This window comes from Rhinoderma darwinii, chromosome 5 (genome assembly GCF_050947455.1).
Source record: "Rhinoderma darwinii isolate aRhiDar2 chromosome 5, aRhiDar2.hap1, whole genome shotgun sequence".
NCBI lineage: Eukaryota > Metazoa > Chordata > Amphibia > Anura > Rhinodermatidae > Rhinoderma > Rhinoderma darwinii.
Genome location: NC_134691.1, coordinates 276,750,476 through 276,772,492, shown reverse-complemented (window position 1 = coordinate 276,772,492; position 22,017 = coordinate 276,750,476). Strand labels below are relative to the sequence as shown.

Sequence of the window (22,017 nt, the reverse complement as noted above, 5' to 3'; positions counted from 1 at the left end):
CGTTCAATAGAGATCGCGGCTTTTTAGGGGTTAAGTTACCATCGCCGGCCTGCTACACGATAGCGGGCGGCGATGGTTACTATGGCAACCGGACACCAAACAATGGCGTCCGGCTATGCCATAGACGGAAGCCTAGTGGGTCCTGACAACGTCGGGACCCACTATGCTTGCTGTCAGTGAGTAGCTGACAGTTCTAATACACTGCACTACGCATGTAGTGCAGTGTATTAGAATAGCGATCAGGGCCTCCTGCCCTCAAGTCCCCTAGTGGGACAAAGTAATAAAGTTAAAAAAAAAGGTGTAAAAATAAGAAAATAAAAGTTTTAAAAGTGAAAAAATCCCCTTTTTTTCCCTTATCAGTCATTTATTATTAATAAAAATATATAAATAAATAAACTATACATAATTGGTATCGCCGCGTCCGTAAGGGCCTGAACTACAAAATTGTTTCGTTATTTATCCCGCGCGGTGAACGCCGTAAAAGAAAATAATAATAAACCGTACCAAAATCGCAATTGTTTGGTCACTTCACTTCGCAAAAAATGGAATAAAAAGAGATCAAAAAGTCGCATGTACCTAAAAATGGTAATGATGGAAACTACAGTTCGGTACGCAAAAAATAAGTCCTCGCACGGCTTTATTGATGGAAAAATAATAAAGTTCTGGCTCTTAGAATAAGGTAACACAAAAAGTTAATTATTTTTTACAAAACGTATTTTATTGTGCAAACGCCATAAGACATAAAAAAAAACTAAACATCTGGTGTCACCGTAAGCCGGGTTTACACGAGCGTGTGCGTTTTGCGCAAGCAAAAAACGTGGCGTTTTGCTTGCGCAAAAGGCACTTAACAGCTCCGTGTGTCAGCCCTTTATGATGCGCGGCTGCGTGGTTTTCGCGCAGCCGCCATCATTATGACACTCCGTTTGGATGTTTGTAAACAGAAAAGAACGTGGTGCTTTTCTGTTTTCATTCATCCTTTACATTGCTGTTGCGGGAACCACGCTCGTCCCACGGAACTGCTTCCGTTCGACATGCGTGGTTTTCACACACCCATTGACTTCAATGGGTGCGTGATGTGCAAACAGCGCACAAATATAGGACGTCGTGCGTTTCACGGAGCGGACATACGCTGCGTGAAAATCACGCACCTGTCTGCACGGCCCCATAGACTAACATAGGTCCCTGCGACGCGCGTTGCACGGACGTATAACACGCTCGTGTAAATGAGCCCTAATCGTATCGCCCCATAGAATAAAGTGAATCTGTCATTTATAGCGCATGGTGAACGCTGTAACAAAAATAGAATAAAAAAACAATAGTAGAATTGCTGTTTTTTAGTCACCGCGCCACTTAAAAATAGAATAAAAACTGATCAAAAAGCCGCATGCACCCCAAGAAAACTACAATAAATTCCTCAAGGGGTCTAGTTTCCAAAATGGGGTCACCTTTTGGGGGTTTCCACTGTTTTGGTACCACAAGACCTCTTCAAACCGTTTAACCCCTTAATGACCGGGCCATTTTGCGCGTTAATGACCTTTTGGATTATTTTTTGTTTTTTCACGGTCGCATTCCAAGAGTCGTAACTTTTTTTTTGTTCCGTCGACATAGCCGTATAAGGGCTTGTTTTTTGCGGGACGAGTTGTATTTTGTAATTGTACCATTTTTAGATGCTTATAATATATTGATTAACTTTTATTAACTTTATTTTCGGAGAGTATTGAAAATAAGCAGCTATTCCAGCATTGATTTTCACGTTATAAGTTTACGCCGTTTACTATACAGCGTAAATAACATGTTAACTTTATTCTATGGGTCGGCACGATTACGGGGATACCAAATATGTAAAGGTTTTATGTTTTCCTACGTTTGCACAATAAAAAGCCTTTTAGAAAAAAATTACTTGTTTTTGCATCGCCGCATTCCAAGAGCCGTAACGTTTTTATTTTTCCGTTGATGTGGCCGTATGGGGGCTTGATTTTTGCGGGACAATGTGTCGTTTTCATTAGTACTATTTTGGGGTACATAGGACTTATAGATTAATTTTTATTTAATTTTTAATGGGAATGGGAGAAAAGAGCGAATTTTGCCGTTGTTTTTTTGCGTTTTTTTTTTTACGCCGTTCATTCGGCGGTTTAATTAATGTGTTAATTTTATTGTTCAAGTTGTTACGATCGCGGGGATACCATATATGTGTATGTGTGATTTGTTTTGACACTTTTACAAAATAAAAGTTTGATTTGATTTTCACTGTAATTTTTTATTTTTTTTTCACCAACTTTATTTTACGGATTGACATTTTTTTTTTTAGTCCCACCAGGGGACTTCACTATGCGATGTGCTGATCGCATATATAATGCTTTGGTATACTTAGTATACCAAAGCATTATTGCCTGTCATTGTAAAACTGACAGGCAATCTGTTAGGTCATGCCTCCGGCATCGCCTAACAGGCAGATGCTGAAGACAGACCTGGGGGTCTTTGTTAGACCCCCGCTGCCATGGAAACCCGACGGCGACCCGCGATTTCTTTGCGGGGGCGCCGATGGGGTGACCGAGGGAGCTCCCTCCCTCTGTCAAACACATTAGATGCCGCTATCACTATTGACAGCGGCATTTAATGGGTTAAACTGCCGGAATCGGAGCGCGCTTCGATTCCGGCAGTTGCAGCAGGAGCCAGGCTGTGTATAACAGCCGTGCTCCTGCCGCTGATCGCGTGGGTACAGTGACAGTACCCGCACGATTACAGGACGGATATATCCGTCCTTCGGCGTTAAGAGGTTAAAAACGCAGATATCCAGTGATTACAGCTTGTGCTATCAGTAATAGAATGAGAGCACCAAAATGAAGACTGAGATTGCAGAAGTTAGTAGAGCTGGGTGTAGTAGGCGGAGCAAGTGCACTGCTGCATGCACATTGCATGCTGGGACTAGAGCAGTGCATGCAGGGAGGAGAAACACAGGAAGTGAAGAGGAATGAACTTACTGAGCAAAACAAACCTCTCAAGGTAAACAATAGGGAGTAATGTTACTAAAACCATTTATTATCAAGAAAAAGATAGTCAGAATGCACTAATATATTAATAGAGGAACATTGCATTGATTTAAAAAAAAAAAAGGATTGGAAAACCCCTTTAACTCTGAATCCTCAGGGTATATGAAAATGGGTTTTCTAAACTAGACAACAGCTTTAACTGCAACAATTTACTTGAGTATTGTTGCTGTTAATATTCATCTCCTTATGGTCAAAATCTAGTCATCCTCTAATGGCTACTTCCAGCATGATAACTACCCATGTCAAAGCACTGAGCTAGTTCCGTAAACGGATTCCCAGTTATGGCGGATGGTTTGCACTGAGCATGCACCAGCATTGTTTTGCAACATGCACAATGCAAACAACGCTGCAACATAATCGGAGAGAGCAAGGAGCTGGGGAGGGTAGTCTGTTTTCCCAGTGGCTGGCTGCGTTGTTTCCTCCCATCCCTGCAGCAGCTTGTGTCCGCTCTCCGATTGTGCAGGTTAGTGCTGCTATCTAGAGTCTGAATTAGTATTTGGGGTCTTGTCCTTGTATAATGGGGACCTGTCCGACAAGTCTGTAAAACGTTGGGCAGTCCACAATTTTTGGCTCAGTGATGACATGTCACCTAGTCGAGGCAACCAATTACGGCCTGCAGAGGTGACTATACGCACATCACGCTCTGGTTATGTGGTATGGAGAATAAGTTAGGGTTTCTGTGGCGGGGTCTCGGGCTGGTTTGGGCTTCCTCGGCTTAAAGTAGTTTGGGAACCACTGCCATGAAAAATTAAGACTGTTCTGAGAGTAAAATATATTCCTTCCCAGCACTAAAAAGAGATGCACTTATTAAAGTGGATGCCGAGTGTGTATGGCTATGTACAGCAGTATACGTTTGTGTAAACTGCTATGTTTAGCTAAACAGTTATCTAAAATGACCCCATAAGTAATATAGATCTACGGATAAAAAAATCCCAATTGAATGTAAAATTAAGTGCAAAGAAATCATAGCTGTGAGACGCTCCGTATACTGTTAAATGGATGTTAATAAAGTCTTGTTAATGACAGAAGCCTCAGAATTTTTTTGATCTGTGTGTAGGCTATAACTTGAAGGGGTTATTTTATCACCTTGCAATGATTCTGTGTCTATGTTCCAAGAAAGGATTTTTTTTTTATCACCATCGTAGAGCGTGCTTGCTGCTGTAACTCCGGGTCTCTTCCTGGGATATCGCACCTTTTAACCAAACAAGACTGGTGACTTAACAAGTGAGAGGGACCTCCCGATGGCTTTTGCTAAATAAATGCAGCCTTCAAAAGCGTCAAGAGAAATTATTTATTTTACTGAAAGCAACTCAGCAGTCATTTTTCAGTGGGGACCTCACATCTTACCTACACTAGCCTACAGCTGAAAAATGTGTGCATTCTTTTCCTATGAAAAATCGCACCCTTGCCTGACTACAATAGGAGGTTGATGCTACTTTAGCTTTTAAGTTTCATTACTGGTAATTCGTTTTTGTTTTGTTTTTGGATGCTTTTTCTCTTATACTCTAGGAGACTCTTCATAGGTAAAAAAATCTTTTTTTATAGCTTGTATCTAACTACTCCACTTTTATAGCATATAAAGCAAGGACGCCCAGTTTAGACTAACTTAGCAGATTCTTATTAGAGGACCTTGACAAGTCAATCAGTAAGCAATATAAATGCTTTAAATGACAATTACCCATTACATAAGCTGATAAAGATAAATTAATAGAATTTCATGGTTTGAAGACACAGGGACACATTATAGACCTGCTGTTTAGTACATTCCTTTAAAGGGGTATTCCATCCTTCAGCTTTTTTCACCTATCCAGTTAACCTGTTTCTGTCAGCTCCATAGTCTTTGAATGGAGTGGCACCACAAATGCCCGGCCTCTGCTCTATTCAAACTAATCCCATCCGCCATCTTGCAGCCGAGGGGAACAGGTGACCGAAGTTGGACCCTGGCGATCGTGGAAGTCCCCGGGGTTGGTCCCCTACTGATCTAGCATTTTTCTCAAGGCACCCTCCATGACAGCACCACAGGAGGTAAGACCCCGCCTCTAATATGGACAGGAAAAAGCACCTCAGTGTTTCTTCTTGTCCCTGTCGGGCAACAAGAGGATACTACCGTCTCTGGGCTGGTGGCAGGGAAGGCTAGTAACAAATGGATCCACCATGAAGCGGGGGTTTGGTCCTACCTAGTCCTTTTGCTGCTCCCGTTCCCTTCTGGGTCCAGAACCTACAACAACCCCTCCTGCGCCGTTCTGGTAAAGCTGGGGTTGATACTGGCTGAGGTCCTCTCCGGAGCTCCCTAGCCATGCTACTTCCACAGGGGAAGTATCGTTGACTACTCTAGGCCTAGCGTGTGCTCCACTGTGAGATGCACGCCAGCATAGTCACTTCCGGTCGGTGTCATGACGCACTTCCAGTTTAGTGGCGATGCTCTGAAAATACACGGCGGTGCCCATCGCTAGGATCAGTGAAGATCCACTTAAAATCTCCTTTCCTAGAAATGAGAAAGGGGTCAAAGTCCTACAGGAAGTCAAGCAAATCTCCCTCCTTTTAAGGATTCCGGTCACCTGGACAGATGGTTCATTCTCAGGTAGGATCTCGGTTACTGACAACTGTTTTTGGGTTTGTGAAGTCTTTCCTTGGGATGGATAATCCGACCCTCAAATCTGGTTCTTCTGAGCCTTGCGTGGCCTATGGGTCCGTAAGTTTGTTCCATGGAAGTGGGTGAGGTCTGTTTTTCTTACAACACACCAGCTTAATCCTGTTCTCTTGTCTCTTTCTTGTGTATAGGGGGAAAAGGAGCCCCCTTCAAAGCCTAAAAATTAAACCCAGTTTCGCAGATGTTCTATTTGCACTAAAACATTATCTTCAAATAAGGCCTCATGCACACGACCGTATTTTTTCCCACCCGTAAATACTGGCGTAAATACGGGTCCGGTGTCGCACGTATTCGACCCGTTTTGCACCAGTATTTACGGACCCGTGCCCGTAAATATGGGTCCGGTGTCACCCGTATTCCACCCGTATTTACGGGCACGTTTTTTGGCGGCAAAATAGCACTGCACTAATCGATAGCCCCTTCTCTCTATCAGTGCAGGATAGAGAGAAGGGACAGCCCTTTCTGTAATAAAAGTTAAAGAAATTCATACTTACCCGGCCGTTGTCTTGGTGACGCGTCCCTCTCTTCACATCCAGCCCGACATCCCTGGATGACGCGGCAGTCCATGTGACCGCTGCAGCCTGTGATTGGCTGCAGCGGTCACATGGGACGGCCAGGACGTCGGGCCGGATGTCGAGAGGGACGCGTCACCAAGGCAACGGCCGGGAGACCGGACTGGAGGAAGCAGGAAGTTCTCGGTAAGTATGAACGTCTTTTATTTTTATTTTTTACAGGTTGCTCTTTATTCTGATCGGTAGTCACTGTCCAGGGTGCTGAAAGAGTTACTGCCGATCAGTTAACTCTTTCAGCTCCCTGGACAGTGACTATTTACTGACGTCGCTTAGCAACGCTGCCGTAATGACGGGTGCACACGTAGCCACCCGTCATTACGGGAGCTCCATAGACTTCTATGGACTGTCCGTGCCGTTATCACGGCCTGAAATAGGACATGTTCTATCTTTTTCAACGGCACGGGCACCTTCCCGTAAGAAAACGGGAAGGTACCCGTGGCCAATAGAAGTCTATGAGCCCGGTATTACGGGTCGTATTTACGACCCGTAATAACGGGAGTTTTTACGGTCGTGTGCATGAGGCCTAAAAGGAATTTGTCAAATGTGTATAGAAAAAGTTATCAGGGATGAGCAGCCATCTTTACTGGAAGAAATTAAATGGATGGTCAAACAGGAGATACAATCCTCTCTGACATCCTTTTCTCAAGCATACTTCCCAACTGACCCCCCCCCCCCCTCCCACACCTAAAAAACGAAAAATCATGGTGGAAGAGGTTCTGAAGATGGCAGTTATATTCCCTCAGTATTAGGTATACCAGAGGACGGAGAGATTGCATCTGTCTCCACACCACAGAAAGAAGATAAATATTATTTCTCATTGGAATTTATGTTCGAACTACTAGGGGCAGAGAGAAGTACAAATGGGGGTGGAAGAACTCCAAGAATCGCGCTCTATCCAAGATGTGATGTTTGCGGGCCTAATAACCCAGAGAAAACAAGTATTTCCTACACATAAAAACCTTAAAGGACTTAATGAGGGTGAATGGAGAAACAGATCTCCCTACCTCGTGAAATTAGAGAAAGATTCCCCCTGGACGAAGAGGAAAGTAAATCCTGCTCTGAAATACCAAAAATTGATATTCAGGTGGGGAAAAAGACTATTCTCCCATTTGAGGAGTCTTCCCAACTAAAAGAACCATTAGACAGGAAGGCTGACCGTCTCCTCAAGAAGTCCCGGGAAGCTACCTCAGCTCTAGTACAGATGAATATCGGTGCCACCTGTGTAGCCAGATCTATGTTTAGATGGCTTGATCAACTTGAGGTTCACCTCAGAGAGGGCACTCCTAGAGAAGACATTATTGCATCAATCCTACTTTTCTCCAAAGCCACGTTTTTTTTGCCGGATACCTCTGCAGCAGCCATAAAAATTGCTTATAGAACTTGCGTACTCTCCAAAACCACAAGAAGAGCCCTCTGGCTAAAAATGTGGTATGGGGATCCAGTGTCAAAAAACGCACTTTGCGCTATACCCTTTCAAGGAGAATATGTGTTCGGTTTAGATCTGGATACCATTTTAGAGAAGGCATCAGATAAAAAGAAAACCCTTCCCGAACCTAGAGTTCCAAAAAAATAAACGCCTTTTTTTTTTTCGCCCCTTTCGTAATCAACAACAATCCTATAGGGGAAAAGGTAAATCAGGCAAGTGGAGCTACCCCAAAGGGGGAAGAGGAAGGAATATCTGAATATCTTCCTTAACCAGAACAGACCTAACCAAGATAGACAATGGTGCCTGGGAAGTAGGAGACAGAATTTCATTTATTTTTTTTCCACAATGGGAAAACATCTCTTCCAACAAATGGATCCTGAATTCCATATTAGAAAGGTTTAAAATAGTTCTCCTCCTACCCCCAAACAAAATGATCATAACCCAACTCCCATACTTTATTCTTCAGACATCTCTGTCAGAAGGCCTACAAAAATTATTATACATGAAGGTGATCTCTTTAGTACCCATCAGAGAAAGAGGTCTTGGCCACTACTCATGCCTTTTCTTGGTAAGGAAACCCAATGGGAAATCTAAAACCGTTGAACAAATTTGTGGTATACCACAAGTTTAAGTTGGAGTCAACAATTCCACTGGTAGGGAAAGACTTCATTATGGCGACTATAGATCTTCAGGATGCATATTATCACATTACAATACATCCGATATACAGAAAGTTCCTGAGGTTTGCAGTCCAACAGGGCCAAAAAATGTACCACTACCAGTTCAATGTACTCCCATTCGGAATCTCCTCTGCACCAAGAATTTTTACCAAAGTAATGGCAGAACTGGTTGCCTATCTCAGGAAGTTAGGTATAAGGCCTCATGCACACTTCAGTTTTTTTTTTCAGGGTGCTATCCGTTTTTGTCACTGATAGCACCCTGGACCCATTCATTTCAATGGGGCCATGCACACTTCTGTTTTTTTACGGTCCGTTTCTCCTTTCCGATCCAAAGTAGAGCATGTCCTACTTTGGTCCGGGATTCCGTGACCGTGAGGCCCATGCAAGTCAATGGGGCCGTCAAAAAAACTGAAGGCACACGGAAGGCATCTGTGTGCCGTCCGTGTGTGACGGAGCCGTTGCCTAGCAACCGCCGGGCGGGCAGAAAAACATTAGAAAACTATTACACTAATCGGCAGCCACTTGTCTCTATCAATAATTGATAGAGAAAAGAGGCTGCTGATTAAAAATAAAATAAAAAGCATTTCATACGTACCCGGTCGTTGTCTTGGTGATGAGTCCCTCTTCTTCCTCCAGTCCGACCTTCTTTTGTGATTGACTGCAGAGGCCGCGGCAGCCTGTGATTGGCTGCTGCGGCCGCGGCAGCCTGTGATTGGCTGCAGCGGCCGCGGCAGCCTGTGATTGGCTGCAGCGGCCGCGGCAGCCTGTGATTGGCTGCAGCGGCCGCGGCAGCCTGTGATTGGCTGCAGCGGCCGCGGCAGCCTGTGATTGGCTGCAGCGGCGACATGAATTGAACGTCATCGCTGGAGGCCGGACAGGAGGAATGTAAGTATAAACTTTTTTTTTTTTTATTACATTAAAATTGTATTTTCCGCACGCCGAGCATGGTACTGTGCAGGGTGCTGAAAGAGTTAGTGCAGCCCATTAACTCTTTCAGCACCCTGGACAGTACCATGCTCGGCGCACGGGCACGGAAACACGGAGTGCACGCGGGAGTGCACACGGAAACCACACGGCCGCTAAAACGGGTTCATGGACCCGTCAAAAGCGGCCGTGAAAACGGTGACGTAAGTGTGCAGGAGGCCTAAACGTCATTCCATATCTAGATGATCTTCTAATAGCATCTTCTTCTCAAATACTTATAAGTCACAAACATCTTGCCTGTCAAACACTCCAGGCTAGATCATCAACAGGGAAAAATCCAACATGACTCCAGAGAGACAAAAAATATTCCTGGGAATCTTCCACCCCTTAATAAAGCTACACGCGAAACGCGCGCTGGATCGCTTCTCTGAGCCACTTGACTGTACTCCTCTTCATGGGTAAGGCACTTTGATGCTTTGATGGGACTCTGTCCATTTGTAAGTTTATTTGGTGAACTGCACCATTGGCAGATTACTTTAGATTTCTCCATCTAAGTGTAATTTTGTATCACACATTCAAATGCATACCCCCTTTTTTTGTGGATATGCCATTTATAAATTTAGTTTTTTATACTAGCGGGAACGATAGCCTAATAGTTGTTATAAATGTGAACTATCTATCGTTCCTAAATATGATATCGTACTACACAGATTCACTGCACAATTGAATATTCTTATTGTCACTGTCTGGTTATCTATACATTTTATAGTGGCTCATATACAGCCAAATACAGTTTTGGATCCTCTGTATTTTTTTACATTGTTTTATTTATTTGTAATAATAAAGAATCTAATTTTCTATTTTCATACTATAAATAGTATATAACTCCTTGTTCTCTTTTGTGTATATGTGATATTTTGGAGTTTCTATTTGTTGACGTTTGGAGGTGTCATGTCAGACACGAGAGACATCTAGCCGTTTGACCCACTTGCCTTGTGAGACTATTATTTTTTGGGGAATCTTGTAGGACTCTCACAAACAAATGTCGTTTTGGCCACAAGACAAAAAATCATCCCTAAGAGTAAGAATTTCCAACTTCAGGGGTCAAAGACAAGTCTCAATAGAAGAGGCAATGTCGATATAGGGATTAATGACCTCATGCATTCCGGCGGTTCCCTGTTCTCAGGCTCATTCCTGAAATCTCCAGGCCCTGATCCTGTCAAAATGGAACAAATCCTCCCTAACGCTGGACACGAAAATACTCCTCACAGGTTCAGTAAAAAGTTCCCTTATCTGGTGGCTGAACCCCAGAAACCTGGACAAAGGAGTTTTTTGGCATCCCTCTCCCATAATCTCGGTGACAACAGATGCAAGCAAATAAGGATGGGGTGCGGTGGTATCCAGAAGAACATTCCAGGGTACGTGGTCTCAGAGACTAAGCTTTCACTCCTCAAATTTTCTAAAATTGAGAGATGTATTCGAGACACCAAGATCAGCAGAACATCTAGTCAGAGGCTCACACATAAGAGTATATTCAGACAACATAATTACAGTGGCATATCTGAGACACTAGGGAGGCACAAAACAGAGAAATCTCCAACTCTTGGCCTCAAATATTCTACTAGGCTGAACCAAGACTCATGTCCATTTCAGCCCAGAAAAGGTTTTTCTTCAGATTACCAGCAGGGAGGTGTCCCGGAAGTAGATCTATTTGCCAACTAGGGAAACACCAAAATTATTTTCTCTAAACTCCAAAGAAAAATCCATAGGGGTAGACGCACTAGCTCACAAATAGTCGTTCAGTCTAGCATATGCTTTCCCTCCTATCCCCTTGATTCCACGGTTTTACAGAAACTAAAGCTAGAGAAAACCAGTCTTGTTTTGATCACTTTTCTATGGCCAAAAAGCACCTGGCTTGGTCTGAACAATTTGAAGATAACAGGTCCTTTGATTCTACCATCACTCCCAGATGTTCTCTATCAGGGACCAATCCTACGTTTTAGAGCTGCAAAAATTCCACTTCGCATACCTGGCTTCTGAGGGCCTGATACTGAAAGCCAAAGGATTGTCAGAGGCAGTCATAAAAACCCTACAAAAGAGTAGGAAAAATTTCACTAACGCCATTTATGTGAAGTTCTGGAAAATATTATCCTGGTGTGGTGATTCCTTTTCTGACTTTCTGCAATGAGGCCTTGAAAAAGGACTAAAACCTAGCACCTTAAAAGTTGAAGTATCTGCTATGAATATTTTTTTTTTATCAAGATCTGGCCTCCAATAGATGGATAAAAATATTCTTTGTGGCAGCATCTAGATTATCTCCCAGACCTTCTGTATTTCTTCCTCCTTGGGATTTTAACGTAGTATTGAGAGGTTTAATGTTATGTCCCTTTGAACCTTTATCTTCCTGTAACATAAATCATCTCTCTTGGAAGGCACCCTTTTTGGTAGCTATAACCACAGCTAGAAGGGTAGGAGAAATTCATGCCCTCACTATTGGGGATCCCTTTCTTATTTTCCATCCATATCCCATCTTCTTTCCCAAGGTAATGTCAAACTTCTCCCAAGATATAATTTTTCCGTCATTTTGTCAAATTCCAACAATCAAAAAGGAAGAAGAGTTTCACACACTAGATGTCCGCGTGTTTATCCTACAATGTATTGAGTGCACAAACTCGTGGAGGAAAGATCTTAATCTTTTCATTCAATTTAATGGCCCTAATAAGGGAAAGAAAGTGGCAAAAAATACACTGGCAAAATGGATTAAAAAGGCGATCTGTGTAGCTTATCAAACCCTCCACATGTCTCCCCCAGATCATCTGAAGGCCTACTCTACACTCTCTATGTCCGTATCCTGGGCAGAAAGAGCGGATGCATCCATAGAACAGATCTGCAAAGCAGCCACCTGGTCGTCATGTGTTCACAAAACATTACAGATTAAAGCTATTTTCCAGCAAGGATCTTTCCTTTGGTAGGAAAGTTCTCCAAGCTGTAGCCCCCCCCCCCCCCCCCAACAAATTATTATTTGGGAATTCTCCTGTGGTGCTGTCATGGAGGGTGCCTTGAGAAAATAGAATTAGACTTACCTGTAATTCGGTTTCTAGTAACCCTCCATGACAGCACCCTTATATCCTCCCCTTATTTATGTCAAGTTACCAGACATGGTTAGAAGACATATACTGAGGAGGAACGATGGGGTGGGTCTATTTAACCTCTTGTGCTTTTTCCTGTCCATATTAGAGACGGGGTCTTACCTCCTGTGGTGCTGTCATGGAGGGTTTACTAGAAACCGAATTACCGGTAAGTTTAATTTTATTTTTACCTTACTGTGGGATGTCGAAAAATGCTAGAGGCTGGAATACCATTTCAAATGCAACTCTAGAGGCGTGTGATGCTTGTAGAGCGAAGAAATGCAGATACAATGATAACATTTATTTACATAATAAGTAATTTTTCTTGAATAAAACTCTGGATATTTATATTTTGGGCAGATCTCTATTCTGACTTAGGCCATTTTCACACGGAAGCATTTTGTTCAGTATTTTGCATTTGTATTTGGAAGGCAAAACAAGGAAGCATTAAAAATCTTTCCATTATTCTTTTTCTGTGTGTAGGATCCATTCCTGGTTTGGGCTTACAAATACTGATGAAAAATACAGTCCAAAATACTGTCATGTGAAAGAGGTTTTAATAGTTCACGATAAAAAAAAAACTTGAAATTTGACCCGGATCCACTTGTTTACTGTGAAAGGAAAAAAACATTTATTTGTCCTTTTATTGACAGTGTCAGGACAACAGAAACATTTTTACAAATTGCTTTATGTATATTTAGTATGTTATACTCCAAGTAATATAGCCAAGGGTATCCCAGCTCAGCTATTCACTGTCTGGTTATCTATACATTTTATAGTGGCTCATATACAGCCAAATACAGTTTTGGATCCTCTGTATGCATATGTTATTACTCACGTGTACAGATGTGAAACACAGCCTCATCCTACCCACTTCTGCCATTGTAACAGTATATAGGAGTTCTATCAATCAAAACAAATAAAAGCAGGGTTATGTGTTATGTGATACGAAAGGAAGAATTCTAATTAAATCCTTGTGCTAAATAAGCGACAAAGACCTTACAAACAGAGTGTGGCTGCAGGCCAGCCACAGCGAGACTTGAGAATCAGATTTGGTCAGCGAGTGAGAAAATGCTTACAACAAGGATTAATTTGTTGATCACAAAGCTATAACATTGTATTAGAAGCCCTAGTCATGTGTAAAGCAATTTCAGAAGCTATAAATTCAGCCTGTGCCATCATGCAGAATGTATTGGTCTTTCCATTTAATTACATTTTATATTTGTCTCTTACATCTTGTGGATATACGTTGTCTGTGTATGTTGTGAACACAGAATGGGATTTCTTTGGTAAAATATTAGTCTATGACTCTATATTGGTCGTATTTATCATCGAGAACGCAATTTATGCTTCATTTTTAACAACTGCTTGTGTCATCCAGTAAATGAAAGGTAATTACACATAAAATGACATTTGTAAGAAGAATACAGACCTGAATTTGTTGTGTTCTATGTACTTAAGAAAATCATCATCAATGTATTATATATATATAACAGGGGTCTAAAACACGCGGCCCATGGGCTGCATGCAGCCCCTGCGGCTGTCATCTGCGGGACACAGAGCTGCTAGTATAGGCTCTGCTCCGGGACTCTGTGGAATCCCCTGACATCGCTGTCCATATATGGGCAGGGCTTACCCAGAGCCGGAGTCCCGGGCAGAGCGCAAGTATAGGCTCCGCTCCGGCACTCTGGGGAATCCCCTGACATTGCTGTCCATATATGGACAGGGCTTACCCAGAGCCGGAGTCCCATGCAGTGCGTTAGTATATGCTGTGCTCTGGAACTCTGTGTAATCCCCAGACATCACTGTCCATGCATGGACAGTGGTGTCAGGGGCTTCCCCAGAGCCAGTCCCAGAGCAGAGCGTTAGTAGCGCTCTGCCCGGGACTTCGGCTCTGAGGTTTCCCTGATATCACTGTCCATATATGGACTGTGATGTCAGGAGCAGAGCTGTAATCCCAGGCAGAGTGCTAGAAGCGGCTCTGCTCTGGGACTCCAGCTCTGATCAAGCCTCTGACATCACTGTCCATATATGGACACTGATGTCAGTGGCTTCCCCAGAGTTCCGGAGCAGAGCCTTTACTAGTGCTCTCCTTTGGGAAACCGGCTCTCTGGTTTCCCCTGACATCACATTCCGGTCCAGAAGGATACCCTGACGTCACGGTCTATGGACCGTGACGTTAGGGGCTCCTCCAGCAGAGGAATCCCCGGCAAAATCGTCAGCAACGCACTGGCTGGGTATTCCACTCCTAGATGATGCCTCAATGGAGCTGTCTACTGTGTGTGTGTGTGTGTGTGTGTGTGTGTGTGTGTGTGTGTGTGTGTGTGTGTCTATCTACAAGGGGTGTGTGGCATTACCTACAGAGGGCACTGTGGCATTACCTACAGAGGGCACTGTGGCATTACCTACAGAGGGCACTGTGACATTACCTACAGAGGGCACTGTGACATTACCTACAGAGGGCACTGTGGCATTACCTACAGAGGGCACTGTGGCATTACCTACAGAGGGCACTGTTGCAGTATCTACAGAGGGCACTGTGGCATTATCTACAGAGGGCAGTGTGGCACTATCTAAAAAGGGGCTGCCCAATCTTGACATTTGTGTGTCTGCCAAACGCTGCCAACTGAGCCACCAGACTGCATTTAGCGACACTTAAAGAGGCTCTGTCACCACATTATAAGTGCCCTATCTTCTGCATAATCTGATCCGCGCTGTAATGTAGATAACAACAGTGGTTTTTATTTTGAAAAACGATAATTTTTGACAAAGTAATGAACTATTTTAGATTTATGCTAATTTGTTTCTTTATAGACAACTGGGCGTGTGTTTACTTTTTACCAACTGGGCGTTGTGAAGAGAAGTGTATGACGCTGACCAATCCGTGACCAATCAGCGTCATACACTTCTCATTGTTCCAGCACATCGTGATTGTGCAGTGAAAGAAGCTGGGCTGGAACAATCAGGAGTGTATGACACTGATTGGTCAGCGTCATACACTTCTCTTCACAACGCCCAGTTGGTAAAAAGTAAAAACATGCCCAGTTGTCTCTTAAGAAACTAATTAGCATAAATCTAAAATCGTTCATAACTTTGTCAAAAATGTTTGTTTTTCAAAATAAAAACGACTGTTATCTACATTACAGCACCGATCACATTATGTAGGAGATAGGACACTTATAATGTGGTGACAGAGCCTCTTTAAACTGGAAATCTGGATTGTTAAAATAAGCACGTGACAAACTCCAAATATCCTTAAAGTTTAAACCTAGCGATATTAGACCTCATGCACACTTCCGTCGGCCGCTAATGACGGTTCTGTGAATCTTGGACCACATACGGATGGCTTCCGTGTGCAGTCCATTGTTTCACGGACCAAATCAATGCAAACGCCGAGACTATTCCGTCAAAAATGGGCAGGAGTAGGACCTGCCCTATTTTTTGACGGAACGGCCGCACGGTTCCGTTAAAACAACAGAAGTGTGCATGGCCCCATTGAAATGAATGTGTCAGGGTTCTATCAGTTAAAAAAACGAATAGCACCCTGATGAAAAAAACTGAAGTGGGCATGAGGCCTTATTATAGTAAAGTAGTATTATTATAGTAACGGAGTATTGTTCTAGTAGCGGAGTATTGTTCTAGTAGCGGAGTATTGTTCTAGTAGCGGAGTATTGTTCTAGTAGCGGAGTATTGTTCTAGTAGCGGAGTATTGTTCTAGTAGCGGAGTATTGTTCTAGTAGCGGAGTATTGTTCTAGTAGCGGAGTATTGTTCTAGTAGCGGAGTATTGTTCTAGTAGCGGAGTATTGTTCTAGTAGCGGAGTATTGTTCTAGTAGCGGAGTATTGTTCTAGTAGCGGAGTATTGTTCTAGTAGCGGAGTATTGTTCTAGTAGCGGAGTATTGTTCTAGTAGCGGAGTATTGTTCTAGTAGCGGAGTATTGTTCTAGTAGCGGAGTATTGTTCTAGTAGCGGAGTATTGTTCTAGTAGCGGAGTATTGTTCTAGTAGCGGAGTATTGTTCTAGTAGCGGAGTATTGTTCTAGTAGCGGAGTATTGTTCTAGTAGCGGAGGATTGTTCTAGTAGCGGAGGATTGTTCTAGTAGCGGAGGATTGTTCTAGTAGCGGAGGATTGTTCTAGTAGCGGAGGATTGTTCTAGTAGCGGAGGATTGTTCTAGTAGCGGAGGATTGTTAAAGTAGTTCAAATAACATGAACAGTAATTTTGTAATGTATCAAATTTGAAAGTAATTCGGCCAGTCAACTTCACATTTTTTCTATATGTGGCCCACTTACCCGGCCGAGCTTGAGATCCCTGAGATATATATATGTATATATATATATATATATATATATATATCTATCCCAAAAGTAAATCCAGCAGCACTCCGATGTTCAAAAGTGTGTGTGTGTGTGTATATCAGCACTCCAATTTTCTCAGCTTGAAAAAGGTCCTGTGAGAGGACTGAAACGTAGCTTATCCTTTGAAACATGGAACAATAAACCACATTTTTGTTTGACATCAACCTATTGGATTGCTGCGATCATTTCTTCATATGTTTATAGGACCGTTTTGGATTAAGGTCAGGTTCGCATAGCACCATCCCATACAGTCACGAAGTGCTGCTTTTCTCTTCCACCTTCTATATATATATATATATATATATATATATATATATATATATATATTTATATTTACATTCAGGCTGGGCAATTATGACCTAAATCAAAATCACGTTTAATTGAACATATAACCCTGATTACGATTATTTAGGCCCGACCCCTTTTGTGTGCCACGCCCCCTATTTGCATGCTACACCATTGAATTAATATTTATCCCCTGAGCCTGCTGTGTATAATATGCCCCCACACAGTATAATGCTCCTATAACTGCCCCCACCTGTATAATGTCCCCATAGCTGCACCCCACACATCTATGATGACTAGTTATATAAGTGGAAATTGTAAAAAGAATAGAGATTTTACCAAATTTGAGCTTTTATTGAATGGATTATCTTTCAGCTTTCTCAAAATGCTGTCAAGAAAATGGTTTTCTAATGGTGGTGAAATGCAGAGATGAAAATGCAGCATTGAAGGAATGCCTTACAAAACAGTAAGTGAAATTTTGCTACAACTACTTTAAAAAAAAAAAGAAAAAAAAAATCTTACTTGTTTAGTGTAATATGCAGGAAAAAGCTCCCAACTTTTATATTAAATGGATGCTGTGGTGATTGCCTAACAGTGGCGTTTGTCACCCATAGATTATTGTGGCATCCATTTAACTTATACATCATGAAAATGTCATGACGTATACGTTAGATGGATGCCTGTGACGGATTCCATATATTGGCATCCATCATAGACTGCTAAATTGAGAAAACGTATAATGCGCTGTATATGTTTTTTTTCTAGATTCTGTTGTATGGGATAGCCTAGTCTACTACTCTATTCCACACCTATTCTTTTTGCAGTATACTGATGTACGTGTATACCAACCAGAAGGAGGCCAAAAGGAAACTCTTTTGGTCCTGGTTGGGCTAACGAAACCCTAAACATGTTTAGATTGTACGCCAGGAGCTTTCCTGGTGTGCACGCTAAACGTACATCACGAACATGATGTAAACAGGGGAATAACTGATGCCATGTATTAGGGCTGGGCGATTATGACCTAAATTACGATTAATTGAACATGTAACCTCAATTATGATTAATGAATGATTATTTGGGCCACACCCCTTTTGTGTGCCAAGCCCCATAGTTGCATGCTACGCCATTGAATTTATATTTATCCCCTGAGCCTGCTGTATACTACTGTATATAATATACCCCCTGACATTGCCCCCATAGTGCTGCCCACACAGTATAATGCCTCATAGCTACCCCCTCACATCATAATGCCCCCATAGCTGCCCTCCACACAGTATAATGCCCCTATAGCTGCCCTCCACACAATATAATGCCCCTATAGCTGTAGAATAAATAGGAAGTGCAGTCATATTGGTTTTCACTTTTAAATTAGCTTCTTAAATTGTAGCTAAACATTCGGCAAACTTCAGTTCAGTTCTTCAGCTGCTTCGTTCTAGCGATTGGTGGGGGTCTCCGTGCTCGGACCCCCACCAATCCAAACTTCTGACATGTCACTATGACATGTCAGAAGTTTGTCGAACGTTTAGCTACACTTTAAAGAGGCTCTGTAACCACATTATAAGTGCCCTATCTCCTACATGATTGGCGCTGTAATGTAGATAACAGTGGTTTTTATTTTGAAAAACTAATTTTTGACCAAGTTATGAGCAATTTTAGATTTATGCTAATTCGTTTCTTAATGCCCAACTGGGCGTTTTTTAACTTTTGACCAAGTGGGCGTTGTAAAGAGAAGTGTATGACGCTGACCAATCGGCGTCATACACCTCTCTCCATTCAGGTCAATTTGTATTCACTGCACAGCATGATCTCGCGAAATCACACTGTGCTGTCACTTGCACCCACATTAAATTTACTGAAGTGTCTTGACAGTGAATAGACATTGCCTCCAGCCAGCACGCGATGTGTATTCACACTCCAGACACTTCGGTAAAGTTTAGGTGGGACTTACACAGCACAGCATGATCACACGAGATCACGCTGTGCTGAGTACAAATGGACATGAATGGAGAGAAGTGTATGACGCTGATTTGTCAGCGTCATACACTTCTCTTTACAACGCCCACTTGGTCAAAAGTTAAAAAACGCCCAGTTGGGCATTAAGAAACTAATTCGCATAAATCTAAAATTGCTCATAACTTACTCAAAAATGATAGTTTTTAAAAATAAAAACCACTTATCTACATTACAGCGCCGATCAGATTATGTAGGAGATAGGGCACTTATAATGTGGTGACAGAGCCTCTTTAAGGCCCAAAATCATGGCAAATCATGTTTGGGAGAGATCTGCACTCTTATATGGCTTTTTAGATCAAAAGGAGTATTAGGTCAAGGTGGAAAGAGGGGAAACATTCCGTCAAGAAATATTAGGAAATTGCTATCATTGCGTTTGGTTCCGAATCTCCCCTTTGGATCTGTAACGAAGTGCAGGAGAGCGAATCTCCCAAATGTCATATGAAAGGGGCCTACAACTTTTTGATCAAAAAAACCTGTCAAAATGACAATTGAAATCAAGTTAAGTTCTAATCTTTATTGCTGCATTGTACTGTTTTTGTTGTTGTATTTTTCAAAAACATATTAGAAATATGAATTCATATTTCATATTTTTTTTAAAAGCTATAAGGACCCAACCCTCTATGAAGAATGTCAGCAGGAATATTTAAAGCAACGAGAAGAATTTAGAAAGACAGGAGTTCGTAACAAAATCAGACAACAGAAACTACCAACCAGCATGTAATAAATATTGAAATATTTTCTTTGTAAATTATCAATGGTAACACAATGATTTTGATGTATTATCTTCTCATTTCTTGATTTAATAAAAAAAATTTTTTTCCTTTGTATAATATGAAAATTATATAATGTTTTAATTGGAGGTCATCACAAGGTATATAAAAAAAATTATACTATACATTAAATTGTATTCTCATTAGGATTAGATTAAGGTTTCTACTGCTTTTTCTGCAGAACTCAAGTTGGCCACTAATCCTGCAGTATTTGTAGAGATGTTGGGCCATTGACCAATACAACAGAATCATAATCAAAAAAGATTAGAACAGGAAAGGTAATAGCATATGACTATCCTGCTTTACTGCAATGTAAAGATTTAAATCTAGTCTTAACTGCCACTAAAGATATGTTTTTATTTCACGTTCAGACAGTACAGAAATTTACATATTTGAATTAAACTGTATTGAACTTGTTTTACGGAACTTTCTCTTCTCTAAATATCAGGTGAAATGCAGAGGGATAAAGTAAAGTCTTCATTAAATATCACCTGTCTAACCCAGGAAAAAGTGCAATAGATTACAATAGAGAAATCACTGGTCCAGGTGGCATACACCCCAGAATTCTGAGGGAATTAAGTACAGTGATAGACCATTATTTCTAATATTTAGAAATAAAAGGTAAGCATAGAAACTATAACCCTGTAGTCTTATCCTGAGATGTTATCCCGGAGTAGGTCTTTGAAAATAACCTTATTATCAACATGGGTCAATGAGGGATCAATCCTGTCAAACTAATCTGGTCAGCTTTTTGGATGAGGTAAATTATAGACTGGACCGGGGTGAGTTGTTGTCAAATATCTGAATTTTTTTAAAGCATTTCATACCATACTACATAAAAGATTGGTACATAGAATAAAAATTCTTGGACTGAGGAAAATTGTGTGTAAGTAGGTAGATAACTGGTTCAGTGATAGAAAACAGAGGGTGGGTGTTAACGGTGCACAATCAGATTGGGTTACAGTCATTATTGGGCCATGTTTTGTTTTTTTTTAATACATATTAATGATTGCACACTGCCTGTCTAAACATTTAAAAATGCAATTTATTAAATGTTTAATGTAAAAAATCCCCTTGGGTGTGGAGCTGTTGAGTATTTCCTTCAGGACCGAGGGATCCATCTCCAGGCACATAATCGGTTTGTGATCACACTTCTCCGTTTTATACTTGAACACAACTTTTTTGTCTTTGATCACAAAATCTTTCACCAGTGGCGATGGGCAGCCCTTGTGCACCCACATATGCCAACCTTTTCCGGGGCTGGTGAGAGAGAGAATTTGTGTTCAGTGAGAAAATGGACAAATATACCTCATCCATTGTTATGTGGCTTAGATATTGATGATGTCTTCATTTTATGGTCAGGTACATCAGTTGAATTTAAGGAATTTGTAACGATCTTGAATATCAATGATCTAGGTCTGTACTTTACCTCAGAAATCACAGAAAGGGTTATTACCTTTCTTGACATTAAAATTGAGAAGACTGATTTGGGCTATATTCAAACAGAAATGTTTAGAAAAAAGACTGCAACAAACAGTTTGTTGAGGTGGGATAGCTGGCATCCCAAACCCCTGAAAATGGGAATACCCAAAGGCCAATACATCGGAGCAAGACGGAACTGCACTACAATGTCAGATTTTAAGCGGTCAGCAAGAGGTCTAACAGAGCGGTTCCAACGTAGGGGATATCCCAAAGGTGTGTTAAAAACAGCATATCAACATGCTCTGCTGGCAGATAGAGAATCTCTCCTTAATCCTAAAATACACCCTGAGAAGGAGCAAACCATCAGAGTGATAGGGACCTTCGATGCGGCACACCATGAGGTGAGGAAGATACTTACCTTGTATTGGGATATTCTGCAAGCAGACCCTGATGTAGGGAACCTTGTTGGTGATAGACCCCAGATCACGTTCAAAAGAGGTAGAAACATAAAAGACAGACTTGTACATAGTCACCTTGAAGCTGGGAACACTGGAACCTGGTTGGCATTCAATCTTAAGGGAACGCACAGGTGTGGAGGTTGTAAGGCATGCAGTTCTGTGTGGAACAGTAAAACCTTTAGGAGTAAAATAACCGGAGAAATTTTTGATATGAGATCTTTCATAAATTGCCTGATTAAAGGGGTAGTGTATCTCATTACCTATGTATGTGAGACACAATATG

At 41.7% G+C, this 22,017-nt stretch overlaps 1 protein-coding gene across 1 annotated transcript in view; it reads left to right on the top strand.

Moving 5' to 3' along the window:
- The window catches only part of CMC1 (C-X9-C motif containing 1), a 65,525-nt gene extending 44,600 nt beyond the window's left edge, over positions 1-20,925 (top strand). Inside the window, exons 3-4 of the mRNA XM_075828610.1 lie at positions 17,447-17,537; positions 19,685-20,925. Of these exons, the coding sequence (XP_075684725.1) occupies positions 17,447-17,537; positions 19,685-19,805 (212 nt within the window). The 3' untranslated portion in view covers positions 19,806-20,925. The remainder of the gene's footprint in view (positions 1-17,446; positions 17,538-19,684) is intronic.
- Positions 20,926-22,017: the final 1,092 nt, after the last annotated feature.